The 13,980-nt window shown below is 37.6% G+C and overlaps 1 protein-coding gene across 6 annotated transcripts in view; it reads left to right on the top strand.

Moving 5' to 3' along the window:
* The window catches only part of ITPR2 (inositol 1,4,5-trisphosphate receptor type 2), a 488,958-nt gene that overhangs the window by 105,275 nt on the left and 369,703 nt on the right, over nucleotides 1-13,980 (top strand). For all 6 annotated transcript variants that reach the window (XR_008419706.1, XM_019452273.2, XM_053895795.1 and 3 more), the window contains 4 exons: nucleotides 984-1,082; nucleotides 1,366-1,449; nucleotides 1,749-1,895; nucleotides 4,907-5,002. Coding sequence is in view for 5 of the 6 variants with exons in the window: in XM_019452273.2 (XP_019307818.1) it covers nucleotides 984-1,082; nucleotides 1,366-1,449; nucleotides 1,749-1,895; nucleotides 4,907-5,002 (426 nt within the window). In the remaining variant the exon portion in view is untranslated. The remainder of the gene's footprint in view (nucleotides 1-983; nucleotides 1,083-1,365; nucleotides 1,450-1,748; nucleotides 1,896-4,906; nucleotides 5,003-13,980) is intronic.

A 13,980-nucleotide genomic window follows, 5' to 3' on the forward strand; every position in this document is an offset into this window, starting at 1 on the left:
CAGCACAGAGCCCAATGCGGGGCTGGAACTCACTAACTATGAGATCATGATCTGAGCCGAAGTCGGACGCTTAACTGACTGAGCCACTCAGGCGCTCCTATGAATAGAAATTCTTGAGGGTAAATTGGTCATCGTTAATGATAACATAGATGAAAAATCAACTTAGACTTACTTCTCTAGAGCATTTCTACCAAAACCAATTAAAAAAATATTATGTGTATTTTAATTAGTTTTTTAAGTGATCTCTACTCCCAACATGGGACTCAAACTTATGACCTGAGATCAAGGGTTGCGTGCTCTACCGACTGAGCCAGCCAGTCAGTAGAGTCAGTGTTTTAGGTTTTTTTTTTTTTTTTTTTTTTTTTAACTTAAAAATGAATACCAAGTTTAAAGAACAATATTAGTTTGGGTTGTTTAAGATAAAAGTCAACCAGGTGCTTAAGGACCAAACAATAAACATATTTCTACCAGGTCATACCTAATTGTGCATTTCCTGAATCCAGATGGCATTAGAATGTTTAATAGATTTCTGAGATTATGGGAAGGATCAAATTTCACAGACTTGTTTTTAATTCCCTAGATAATACACATGTATGACATTTTCTCCTCGTGCTTGAAGTGGTTCAAATATTTAGGCAGATTGTTTGTGGCGGATGTATTCACTCTCTTTGGTGTGCACATGGCAAGAACCTCGTGTTGAGGTGAATTGTCTTATTTATCGACATTAAAAAAAGTTCTTACTGAAATGGGAGACTAATAAGAAAAGGATCTACACTGGCTTTATGAATCCAGGCTGATAGGCATTATGAACATGATTACATGATCATTAATCAGAAGACATTTTACCTCAAGGAGAAAAAGAATTGAACTAAGATTTGTGTGTTAGGTCAATAATGAGGACTTCTGTGCAGTTGTTTTGAGCTTCAAACGGAGCACCACAGATCCACTCAGTGTCATGGTTGCAACTTATTTCTGATTCCTAGATTGTCGTAGGCGACAAAGTTGTTTTGATGCCCGTGAATGCAGGACAACCACTGCATGCCAGCAACATAGAGCTTCTGGATAATCCAGGGTGTAAAGAGGTAAGTTCAGGTGGAAAGAAAATGAATTTTATATTCATTGTGAGAGAAAAAAAAAGTCATGTGGCTTCATTTATTGTTTTCATGAGCATAACCCCAGTTATAATAATTAATATTCCTAAGATCCACGTAGATAATGATTGCTAGTTTTGGATGGTATTTGTATTGAGGTACATACCTCATTGTCCAAAGTTATCTTTTTTCTCTCTTTTTACTGTTTGGAGGAGTAATTTCTGGTACAAAACGGAATGCATAGTTTTATAACTTAACATGTCTTCATTAATAGGTGAATGCTGTTAATTGCAACACGAGCTGGAAAATCACTTTATTTATGAAATATAGTTCCTATCGAGAGGATGTACTAAAAGGAGTAAGTATGTGCTACATGGAACATTTGCCGGAAGAACTGAAGGTAGTCTTACTGAAATTCTACATGCGAAACCTGTGTATTCACTAGTATTCATACTTCAGAAGATGGTTATAGACCTTAATACTCACACTGAGTGTTTCATTGAGTTTCCCTCTTTTTGGAACGTATAAATAATCATTAAAAGCCAAGTAACTAGTAGAAGGGTACAGAGTATAAAAACCAGAAAGAGATATCTGCTTCGTATGTCTATTTGTTCAGAATTTTCTTGGAAATACAGTTTTATTTTCCTGTTTTCCTAGGGTGATGTTGTTAGATTGTTTCATGCAGAACAAGAGAAGTTTCTGACTTGCGATGAATATGAGAAAAAACAACACATTTTCCTTCGTACAACCTTGCGTCAATCAGCCACTTCTGCTACTAGTTCTAAAGCACTCTGGGAAATAGAGGTGTGTAAATATTTTTGGATTTTAGTAAGTATTTATATAAAAAATATATAAATTTACTGGTAAATCAGATTTACTAGGCTGATTATTTTATTATTATAGGCATCATTTGTGATAAGTTGATAAGAGTAATATTTGTGAACTAACTTGTCCTCCTCATTACTATGATCAGTTTGAATTCTTACTACTTCCTTTACCTATTCTCTCTGGCGCATCTCTCTCTCTCTCTCTCTCTCTCTCTCTCTCTCTCTCTCTCTCATCTAATAAGAGCATATATAGATGTTGCTTTTTAAAAATCCATTGGGAAATGTTGTGAAGATTGATCAGACTGCAGGCAATGTGCCTCAAATGGCACTGGAGTTAAGATTGGAATATGACAACTCACTTTAAGTGAAGATAGATATCAGAACCTCACAGTAACTGAGAAGAACATTTATTTCTTCAGGGGATGCCATTTTTATGGGAATGAGGAGACCCATAGTTAAGAATTCATCCATCCTTTAAAAAGTCATTGCCAGTATGACAGAGTAATTAAGAATTGTAAGGTATGGATTTTTCTTTAAAGGATCTTTCTATACCATGGAGGAGATAAGATAGATGTAATTACTCATGAACGAGGCAACATTTGATAAGTTCCATCCTGATGTAATGGACATCTAAGGCTATAGCAGTGATTTGCAATCATTTTAAACCCATCACTCCCCTTTTACAGCATATATTTTGTGGCACTTCCTTTAATAGCTTAAAATAGAATTCATAGGTAATGTTATTTATAGATTTTCATGATTAAAAATTGATAAAATGCCTAAATTTCAAAATAAAGAAGAAAAGGAAAATGATTTGTAATAAAATAATATGTATTTCAACATGTAAATAATTGCTTTAGAAGGTATAATATTTGTACGTATCTTGAATAAACGCATTTGGACTTGAAAGAAGTGGTAGGAGATGAGGATCTGAAGACATTCTATGCAAGTACAGGAAAATGAACGAGCAGGGGCAAATGTGGGCCCTTGAATTATATCTCGTGTTAGAAGAAGTAATAACAGAACATACTTATTTTTCACATGATGAAAAAAAGAGGGAAGTAACCCTGCTGAAAGAGGGGTAACGGCACACATTACAGACTATTGAAACAGACAATGAGGAAGTATGATGTTTATTCCAGTGAGCTGACCCTTAATTATAATGGTAACATCAAAATAATTCTGTAGGCTTGGTTTGGATAATTCTGCCATGGTTTAGAATAGAGATGAAATCGTACAACAAACATATTTCCTATCTTTATTTTTATTATTTCAAATTTTTTTTTAAAGTTTATTTATTTTGGGAGAAAGAGAAAGAGAGAAGCTCTATTCTACTTTTCTCTGCTTTCTGTTCCAGTGGAATGATTCCAGAACCCTGTTGATGAGGCTTCCTACCCCTGTGATACAGTGGATCACTTAGAAGGCTGTGACTTGCAGGATTTTTGTATCTTGGCCAATGCCTGATGATGCCAAGAGCAGCCTTGCAAAATCATTGTGATAAATGATGACACTCCGTATCTCCAAATTGTCCTTTAGGGAGCTATACAAGCATTGCTAGATGCACTACTGTATAGGAAAGGAATTCTTAGCCTGCGATCTGTGGTGAGCTTCAAGTTATTTGTTAACCTCCAGCAATTGTGTGCAAAATCTGTGTATGTATGTGAGACAGCTGATAGATTTGAGCATTCTCAAAGGTATCAATGTCTTTGTCAAAGGAGTTAGAGTATAGCCAGTGTGATTTGTAAAGGATTTGTGGAAGAAGTTTGATTTGAGAACTTAGCCTTTTAGGATGGGTAGGTTTTTGATCACAGGGAGAGTGTTTTTAAGACTTCATCCACTTTGAAGTATTTTCATAATTATTATCTTACTTGAGCTATCAGAGTAGGGGATTCCTAGACGCCGGAGTCTAGCAGAAAGTATTAGAAAGTTCTGTATAGCAGCACACAGAATTTGAGGCTGGGGGCAGGAGTCTAAGTGTGGTCAGTATTAACAAAAAGAAGGTAACCTGTTGGGGGAGAATAATGAAAAGTTCTCCTGGTACTTAATCTTCAAAACAGTCTTATGAATTAAAATCATTTGGACATGATGAAACTGGCTTGAAGATGTTCAGTTGCTTGCTGTGATCATACCCTAGTAATTGGCAGAGCTGTGGCTCAAACACAGTCATCTTCAGACTGTAAAGCCTAGGATTTGCTGCTGTGCATCAGGTCACCTGGTGTAAGCGGCTGCTTCAGAGCACCTTCTTTTGTACTCAGGGAGCCTGGTGGCTCAGCATCTGGGCCAGTTCCTGGCTCAGCCAGTTCCTAGGACAGATATGAAAGGACATGGTATTAGTAAAAAAGCATCCACGGATAGGGCCAAGAATTAAGTTAGTTGAGAAAGCTCCAGGTCTTGGCATTTGTGGTTCTCTCTACCTGGAATGATATCTTCTAATCTCTCTACGTGACTGTTTATTCTTACCCTGCGGGTTTCAGCCATGTCATCTCCGAGTGGCCTGTGCTAATCGCTACATCTCAAGAAGCCTTCCCTACCTCTGTCATGCGCTCTGTTTATTTCCTCCTAGCACTTGCCAAATCTTATGTATTAAAAGCTCTAGTCTTACTCATTGCTGCGTCCTATTGTCTAGAAGAGTACTTGGTGCATAGTAAGATTTTAATAGGATTTGTTGAAAGAATATTTGAGTAACAAATGGGGAAAAACCCCACAGCATTTCCAGTTTTGGCCTGGGAAACCTGTCTTTTGGAGTAAGGCTGTATTTGCACAGTTAAGGCATGAGCATCATGCATGCATACAGTGAGTTAACTGTTAGGTCTCTTGCTCATTTGTGGGGGAATTTTGTTTTTCTGCCACATTGTCCTCTTATGAAAACATATTAGATTTGACAAGTTAGTATTAACAGGCAAGCACTTTGTGTAAAATGTTGGCATTTGCTTGTGAGCAACATGAGTATCTTTTAGCCTTTATCGTTGTTGCTCTTTTTGTCTGTAGGTAGTTCATCATGACCCTTGCCGTGGCGGTGCTGGACAATGGAACAGCTTGTTCAGATTTAAACACCTTGCAACTGGGAACTATTTAGCTGCAGAGGTAAGTCTAATAGATAGAGTACTATTAAATCTCTGACTCTGGATAGTGACATAAGCAGTTAGGCTCTCCAAACATTGCTGTATTTGTAGGAACAGTCATGATACAAAATTTGACAATTGCCTATTATGATCTGGGCTGGCATATAAATTATTCTTAAGATGTAAATATTAATTGAAGCCTTTAAATAATCTTTGTCTTAAAAATTAAAACAACAGTAACAACAGAACACTGGTTGGTTTCCTTTAAGGTCAAGGGCAAGAGAGTATCAATTCAGTCTAAACCTTTGTATTTAGCTTCATTCTTTCAGAATGTCTGCATTGGAGACGTGATCAATTCATTTTTGGTGTAGTAGAGCCTTGATCGTTTCAGGCCGTTTTCGCAGAAACTGGTTTTACTGGCTTTTATTGTTCAAACTGTTGGAGAGGAAAGGCATTTCTTCCTGAGACACTGAACTGTCCTAAAACTGCTAATAAAAATGGTAACAACAAATAAGGTCTTTCCTCTCTCCTTTCTTTCCTTTCTCCTTTCTCAACATCCTAAAAGCATGTTGACAATCAGGTAGATAGGAAGAGTGGGAAGAAGCAACAGTGTAGATGTTTTAGAAATGATTTAATTAATGTTTGGCTATCAAATGCAAAAATAATTTTGAAGATACTAGTTTTTTTTAGATGTATGAAAACATCCATCCATTCTACTCCCCTCAAGTCTGTTTCTGTTTTTCAATTTAGAGTTTCTTCTGGGATTCTAAACCAGAATTTGGCCTTAGAATTTTTAGTATGACTTATCTAACTTGTGGTTTTGGATGTGAGGGAAGATAAGGAAGTGGGGACACAGAAGTGATGAGAAAAAGGTATGGGAAACAGGAAGTTTCCGTAAATGTGCTGACCCCTGTGTAAACCAGCACCCGACAGCATTACCCTTTACATCCTATTAATCTGTGGTAATTTTCTTCATAGTACTTACCACTCTCTGACTTACGGTACATTTTATTTTTTTGACATTCTCTGTTGGAATGTATGCTCTCTGAAGGCAGGGGGTTTTATTTTTTTATTTTTATTTTTTTTACTTTCTTTTTATTTTCTACATCACCACTGTGTCCCCAGCATCTAGGGCAGTGCCTGGAACTTAGAGAGCATTTGATGACTATTTCTTGAATGAATGAATGAATGAATGAGTACAAAGAAGCTATTCAGGCTTCTGTAAGCTTAGAGGATAGGAAGAAGATTTGGGGATTTGTATTTGAGAGGAATTTGGAGCCATATTTAGGCAAATGAATCTCTCTAAGCTCTAATTTCTTCCTCTATAAAATGGGGATAATCACAACATTCATAGAATACAAGTATTAAGAGAATTAAATAGGGTAAAGGGCTTGGCATAATGTGTGCCTCATGGTGGGCATCTGGTAAGTGGTGCCGGCATGATTAATTTCATTATGAGAAAATTTACTATATAAATGTACTATATATTTACTATTTAGTATAGTAAATAGTATAAATATAAATACTTTTATTATTATTGATGAATCTGTTCAAATAAATGAAATATAGCTTTGCCATTTATGGGCTGTTTACACCTTGAATGTTTTGAGGTAACTTTGTTGAAAAGTAATGCTTTGATGTAAAATTAAACAGTAAGGTGAAGAATCTTGTCTAAAATAAGAATTAGAAAAGTCTACGGGATGTCCTTTAAAAGATAAGAAATTTGTATTAAAATTCTCTTGGATCTGGTGTTAGTGACTCTTTTCCATAATTCAGCTTTCAGTCAATGGCTGTTGTAACTATGGACATTCTCTAGAAAGCTGACATGATTAAACATTATTAGTTTTCTTAGTTAATTTCTACAGTTAAAACTTGTATCATTGATAATTCAAATGACTAGATTATTGAAAATTAAATTGTTTATTAACTTTAATGAAGATCTAAGACCTCAATACATAAAGTAGTCCATTAAAAATTGAAAAATAGAAAGCAGCTCATTCCTTGAAAATAATTTGAAAGACTCTTTTCATTCTATCTCTAGAGGATATGACTTTAAATGCCAGATACTATACTGTCCATTAAAGATTCTGGTGTACTTGTAGGATCTCTGCTTTGACCTTTAATACTTGAGATAGCACTTTTTTTTTTTTAGGAGAAGGTGAGAGAAGGAGAATTAAGCATTAAATACTTATCTGAAAATTGAAAAGTAGGAATTTATTGTCTACTGATTTTAACAGAATGGGTGCTTCTGTGTAGTATTCTAACTCAAAAGAAAATCTTAGCTTTAGAATATTGGCATCCATAGGTTGGGGTTTTATATTTCATATGTCAGCTCAGGTCAGAAAGGTCCTGGTACAGTCACATCTCAGCACACTTGTCATACGGTGTGAAAGTGTCTTCAGTGGCAAAAAAAAAAGTGTGGCAAAAGCACATTTATTATAGTCACTATGACTTGATAAAAACATTGGCTTCCAGTTCTAATTCCACAACAGGTGGATATAGCCTCTGACAACAGTTAAAAAACAATGTTGGGGCAGCTGGGTGGCTCAGTTGGTTAAGCATCTGACTTTGGCTCAGGTCATGATCTCATGGTTTGTGAGTTTGAGCCCCGCGTTGGGCTCTGTGCTGACAGCTCAGAGCCTGGAGTCTGCCTCAGATTCTGTCTCTCTCTGTCTCTCTCTCTCTCTCTTTCCCTCTGTCTCTTCCCCACCCCATCACTTGCACTCTTTCTCACTGTCAAAAATAAATAAATAAATAAATAAATAAATAAATAAATAAGTAAGTAAGTAAGTAAATAAATGTTTAAAAAAAGAAGAAAAAACAATGCTTACCCTTTTTATCATTTTGCTTTTTAAAAATGCCCAGGTCTTTAATTTCAAATCATTATTCATGTCATTGAGGTATGGTAAGGAGTTCCTAGCATGTGGATTTGTAACTTCCTAGCCTTATTTATTTTGTTTAATTAGACCCTTACTTATAGGAGAGAAAGGGCTCTATGGCTTTTATTTATTTTGCTCTTTCAGTTTCATCTTTAATATCTAGATACTACTTAAACAATAAGATACACATAATAGGATGTTGAAAATGCAGGAGTTGGGAATAATTATTTTTGGAATTCATAGCAGCAACAGACATCCTCTTTAAGATGTCATACCGTCTTTAACATATACTTTTTAAGTGCCTGATAAATGCATAGCATGGTAGAGAATGCTGCAGATAGGAAAGGAAGCAGAGGAGAAAATCTCTGCCCTCAAAGAATTGACCTTCTAGTTTGGAACACAGTGTACAATAAATGGCCACAGGATGGTCAGAGGCAGGATCATGTCAGTCAGGTGGAGTTGTGAGGTAAGCCAAAGGAGGCTCTTGTTTGGGGCAAACTTTTCCCTGGTTCTCCAAGAAAGTAATAGACACAGGTTGGTAGAGAAGCAGAAGGACAATCAAGGAGGCACAGACAGGGTTGTGGAATGTTCCACATCATCGGCAGACAATGTAAAAAGGGAGGCTTGGCTCAAGGAGAGGGGTTCTGAAAGGAATTATTGAGTGACAGATCCCTTTGCTTGAAGATTTTGATTGAAAGGTTTGGATTTGATGTAATTAGTAATAGGAATAACGATTTAAGTAGTTACCTTAGAGGCTGGGGCTGGACACCTATTTGCAAACATTTGGTAGACACCAGTGATGTCACTAGAAAACTCAATTTCCGCCCTCAGGGAGCTCTGAGTACAGTGCAATAAGTGTATTGTAGCAATAGGAATAGTGACGTGCTGGTAGGGAAGCACTAAGGTGCCGAGGAGGTACAAGGAATGGTGAAGAGGCTAGAGGAGGAGCTGCCTGGTGGATGAGTAAGGCAGGTGGGCAAGGAGAGTGTGCAGGCAGTGAGGACAGCTTTTGCACAGGCAAGGAGGTGTGTGGTATTCTACAAACTAGTTTTATATGGATAATACATATGTGTATCACACACAGGATATGTGTGAGTTTGGACGTGGTGCTAGAAGGTGGGGGGGTGGGCAGAAATGTAGGAAGCTGATTTTTTTCAGGCCATATATATTAAGTTAAGGAGAATTGGTTTTATTTTAAAAGTAAAGAGCAGTGTTCTAAATAAATTTGTGTTTAAAGATGACCACTCTAGAGTTGCATTGTCCAATGCGGTAGTCACTAGCCACATGTTGGCTATTTAAATTAAAATAAGTACTATTAAAATTAAAAAGCCAGTTTGTCAGTTACACTAGCCACATTTCAAGGGGCTCAATAAGCACATGATATTGGGTAGCACAAATACAGAGCATTTTCCATCATCACAGGGAAAGTTCCAGTGGATAGAACTACTCTGGAGCGTTTTTAAAAAATTGTAATGTTTATTTATTTTTGAGAGAGAGACAGAGTGCGAGGGGAGGGGAGGGCAGAGAGAGGGGGAGACAGAGGATACAAAGCGGGCTCTGGGCTGACAGCAGAGAGCCAGACACGGAGCTCAAACTTGAGAACCATGAGATCATGACCTGAGCCCAAGTGGGATGCTTAACTGACTGAGCCCCCCAGGCGTCCTACTCTGGAGCCTTTGTAAAGCAGCTGGAAGGGATTGCCTGAGAGGCAGGGAGCCCAGATAGGAGAGAAAGATCTGATACCATCAGGGTATTTTGAGGATTTGAACCAAGGGGGTGACATTGGTAATGGCAAGAAGGCGAAGAGGAGAAGACATTTTTAGGACATTGGAAGCAATGGAAAAAATGGTAATCCATGGAATGTTAGGGGTTAAGGAGTAGGATTCTGGCTTTGGAGAACTGGCGATGTCATTCACCAATTTAGGGAACATGGGAAGGGGTGCAGTGTTGATGAGGAAAATAATCCATTCACTTTTGACTATGTCTAATTGGAAGTGCTGTAAAGTATACAGGTGAAAATGCCTGATAGGGACAGTGTTCACATCTTCTGGAAGTTTGGGGACTGGTGCGCCTGGAGAAGTAGATGTAGTCATCGTCAGCCTGGGTGTGATCATCAGGGAGTATGAGGAGAGTGAGGAGATGTTTGAAGGCAGAACTGTGGGGAATGCCAGTTTTTAAAGGATGGACAGCAGACTGGGAGCCTGAGAAGTCAAGGAAGCAACTGGAAGGTCAAATGGGCTGAATCACAATGTCAAGCAAGGGAAGATAGGCTTTCAAGAAGGAGGGAGTGCTACCGAAAAGGTCAGGAACAAAATGTATTTACAGCATTTGGCAAGAACACAGTCATCTGTGGTTGAGAGCATTTTCGATGGAGACCGGAATCCGGGGTGGGGGGTTTGGGGAGAGGAATGACAAGGGAGCCAGGATGCGGAAGGAAAGGTGAACTGAGTTTTCGTATCATGGCCATGCAGGAGAAGCAGTAATAAAGGGAAAGCAAGTCCTACTAGACAGGTTTCTAAAGGTCTATTTAAAAAAAATTAGATGAGAAGAGAACTGTTTTTACATTAAAGGGAAGTTCCTATTACAGGAGCAGAATTTGGCAGGGAAAAGGCCCTTTTCTCTCATCCTTTCCATTCTCAACACACATATTGATAATTTGAAATATTACTTTTTAATGTGCTTGAGGCATTTCTGGCAAATTGGATTATGTAATTCTTGAATTGCCTTTGAGTATATGGTGTTTATATTGGCCAGTGTGGCAAAGACAGCCTAGTGTAGTGGGGGAAAAAAATCCCATGTATACTGCTCACAGTCTCTCTGACTTTAAGCAAATATTTGACCTCTCTGAACATTGGTTGCCTTGTGTGTAAAAAAGATGATTGTATATATTTCATGGGATTATTTTGGGATTAAAGAAGATACGGAATGTTTAGCACTTTGCACATAAAATGTATTCAATAAGTATTAAGTCCCTTTCCTTCCATTGAGAAGGAGGGGACAAAAAATGTGGAGTAGCATTGTTTATTATTACTATCACTACTCCTACTATTATTGATTGTAATTTTTTTCCAGAACTGGTATTTCTTTGTAAGTCAGATGACTGAAGGGGGTGAAGTTTAGGGGCTCACCACGGGATGCCTTGAACCTAGAACAGAGTCTAATATTTAATTTATATTTAGTAAACACTAGATAACCTAAAGGATCAATCAGAGAGAGAGAGATTGAAGGTCTGCATCCAATCATTTCACTTTACAGAAGAAGGGACCCAGGCTCTGAGAGGCGATTTACTTTGTCCAAAGTTAAAAAACAAAAAAACAAAAAAACAAAAAACAAGATAATGATGGTCTTTGGGCTCAATGCTAGACTTGCACTGCTTCATCTATACCAGTGGTTCTCACCAGTGGTGATCCTGTCCCCCAGGGCATATTTGGCAAGGTCTGGAGACATTTTTATTGTCAGAACTGGTGAGAGGGAGCTACTGGCATCTAGTGGGTAGAGGCTGGGGATGCAGGGAAACATCTTGTAATGCCTAGGATGGCCCCCACCACAAAGAATTATCTGGCCCCAGATGCCAATAGTGCCAATGGTGAGAAGCCTTGACCTATGTCTTACCAACATTACACAGGCATTTATGGACTGCCTACTGGGTGGAAGCACTATTTTGATGTTGTGAAGAAAACAAAGGTTATTAACCGTTGGTCCTTATCATTGTGTGTTTACAGTGTAGAGGAGAATGATATGAATTCAGTCACTGGGACATCTCCTCTGCGTACGCATCTGAGACAACTGATTTTGTGTAATGTTAAAATTATTGATATCCATAGATGACCATGTTAAATCTCACAGGGAGTTTAAAGGGCTGCAACCTTAAATCTAAGCACAAATGAAGAAAAAAAAAGAAAAACCTCAAAATTTTACTTAAACATATACTTCCTAAACATGATATTCTGTTTTAACTTCCAGGGTGGCCAAGTTTTTCAGAAAAATGTCAGTAAGGCGATTGCTTGTATAGAAATGAAGGGGACACTATCCAAAGGAAATTAGACCATTTCATATGCTGAGGCTTCTGTAGTTTAATTATGGAGACAAAGCACATAAACTGCAAGCTGTTTAAGAATAGCAATAAGGGTGCCTGTGTGGCTTAGTTGGTTAAGCGTCCGACTTTGGCCCAGGTCATGATCTCACAGCTTGTGAGTTCGAGCCCAGCGTCAGGCCTTGTGCTGACAGCTTGGAGCCTGGAGCCTGCTTCAGATTCTGTGTCTCCCTCTCTCTCTGCCCCTCCCCAGCTCATGCTTGCATTCTGTCTCTGTCAAAAAATAAATAAACTTAAAAAAAATAAATCAAAAAGAATAGCAATACAAATATAGCGCTATTTTGTTTTGGGTAATTCAAAATTTATTTTTGAGAAATAGCCAATGCTAGAAACTCATGGACAAAATGTGGAACAAAGTATTTAATTGTGAATTAGATAATGAAGCCAATTGTGGCTTTGTCAGATACTGTGTTACAGTACATTTACAGTACCGTATTGTTAGGTCTTCCTGTGATGTCAGTTTCCATGGGGCCAAACAAGAAATAAGGTAACATGAGGGGAAGGAAGGTGAACAGCCATGTATGTTTGCATTTGCATTTAATGCACAGCACAATTATAAGCACACTCATTGACATTTTCCCTAGATCCTTTACTTGTATCAATAAACCCCAATATCTCCTTATTGGTACAGGAGAGTTCACAACCATATCAATGGGGGAGAAGGTAATTTTATCATATTTTGAATGGGATGATATGAGAGCCTCAGTAAATAGTTCCTACATAGTCAAGGGAGCAATTATAAATCAAGTATCACAATTTCTGATCTGCTGCTTCTCCATTTTCTTTCTTTGGATATTATTAAAGCAACAATGATCCTTTCCAAAACAAGATAGACTGGGCAGTGCAAATAATTATATTTGTTAAAGATTTTGTAATTGCCCTTTCAAAGACAACTAGCTTACTTGTTTGTAGATAGGCCAGACTTCCACCAGATGGCAGTAAACACTTATTTCCTGACTATACAACTGACTTTGGATTTAATTAATTAGTTAAAAACTTAGTACTCTAGAACCTGTCCATCATCATAGAACCTTATGAATCTCAGGGCTATAGTTTTAAATATCCCTATGTTTAGTTTGCCATCAACTGTATCAGCCACAGTTTATGAAAAGGGCCTGGTTTGTATGTTTGTGTGTGTAGGCATATATATAAATAAGGACAGTAGAAGAATATATATACGAGACCCTATACACACACACATAACTGTTATATGTCGAAATGTAAATCATGCCTGGCATATGTTAGCATCCAATAAAGATTATTTTTCCCTTCTTTTCTTTTCTAGACTTGTCAGTCAGAATTATAGGTTGTCTCTGAAAAGCCAGTCATTGGAAAGAAGAAGATAGATAATTATTTAAAAATACACAAGTGATGATTTTAATGTTACATATAATAAAAGTTGATCAAAACACATTTCATCATAAAACAAGTAACCTTTTTGTTTTAAGAAAATGAACGTGTATTAGAAGTGTTGTGTCCAGTTGGTGTTGTGTTCCATGGAAAGTTGTGGTTGTCTTTCACTTGATTGTGGTACCATCGTGGCTTTCACTGCCCATGTGTTTATGATAGTTCTGTGTCTCTCTCTCTTTCTCTGCCACTTTTCTATTCTGACTTGTGTCATGCTTTGCTTGACTTCTTTCTAGCCTCTTTGGCCATTTAAAAGAGAGCTCCCTTCAAAGGTTTAGTACTGGGTGTTTTTGTTCTTCATATCCTCTCTCTGTCACTCACTCCCTTGGCTTTAGTGGGCCATGGATTTGATCTCAGTTGTCCCACTGCCATTGAAACTCAATAACTGTATCCAAGATTGAATTGTTTCCCCATAAAACAGTGCAGTTTTCTTAGTTAAGTGTTAGAAACTTGAAAGTGATGACAAACATATTTTTCTCTCTCAGTTTACACATTCAGATTCTACTGACTCTGTCTCTGTAAAATCTTCTGAGTCTGCTTTTTCCTTTCCATTTCAGCATGATTATTTCTGTCAGGGCTTTGCTGCCTCTCACTTGAACCACCGCACTTGGTTACTTTCCC

This window comes from Panthera pardus, unplaced genomic scaffold, assembly GCF_024362965.1.
Source record: "Panthera pardus isolate Hobbes unplaced genomic scaffold, ASM2436296v1 HiC_scaffold_6, whole genome shotgun sequence".
Taxonomy (NCBI): domain Eukaryota; kingdom Metazoa; phylum Chordata; class Mammalia; order Carnivora; family Felidae; genus Panthera; species Panthera pardus.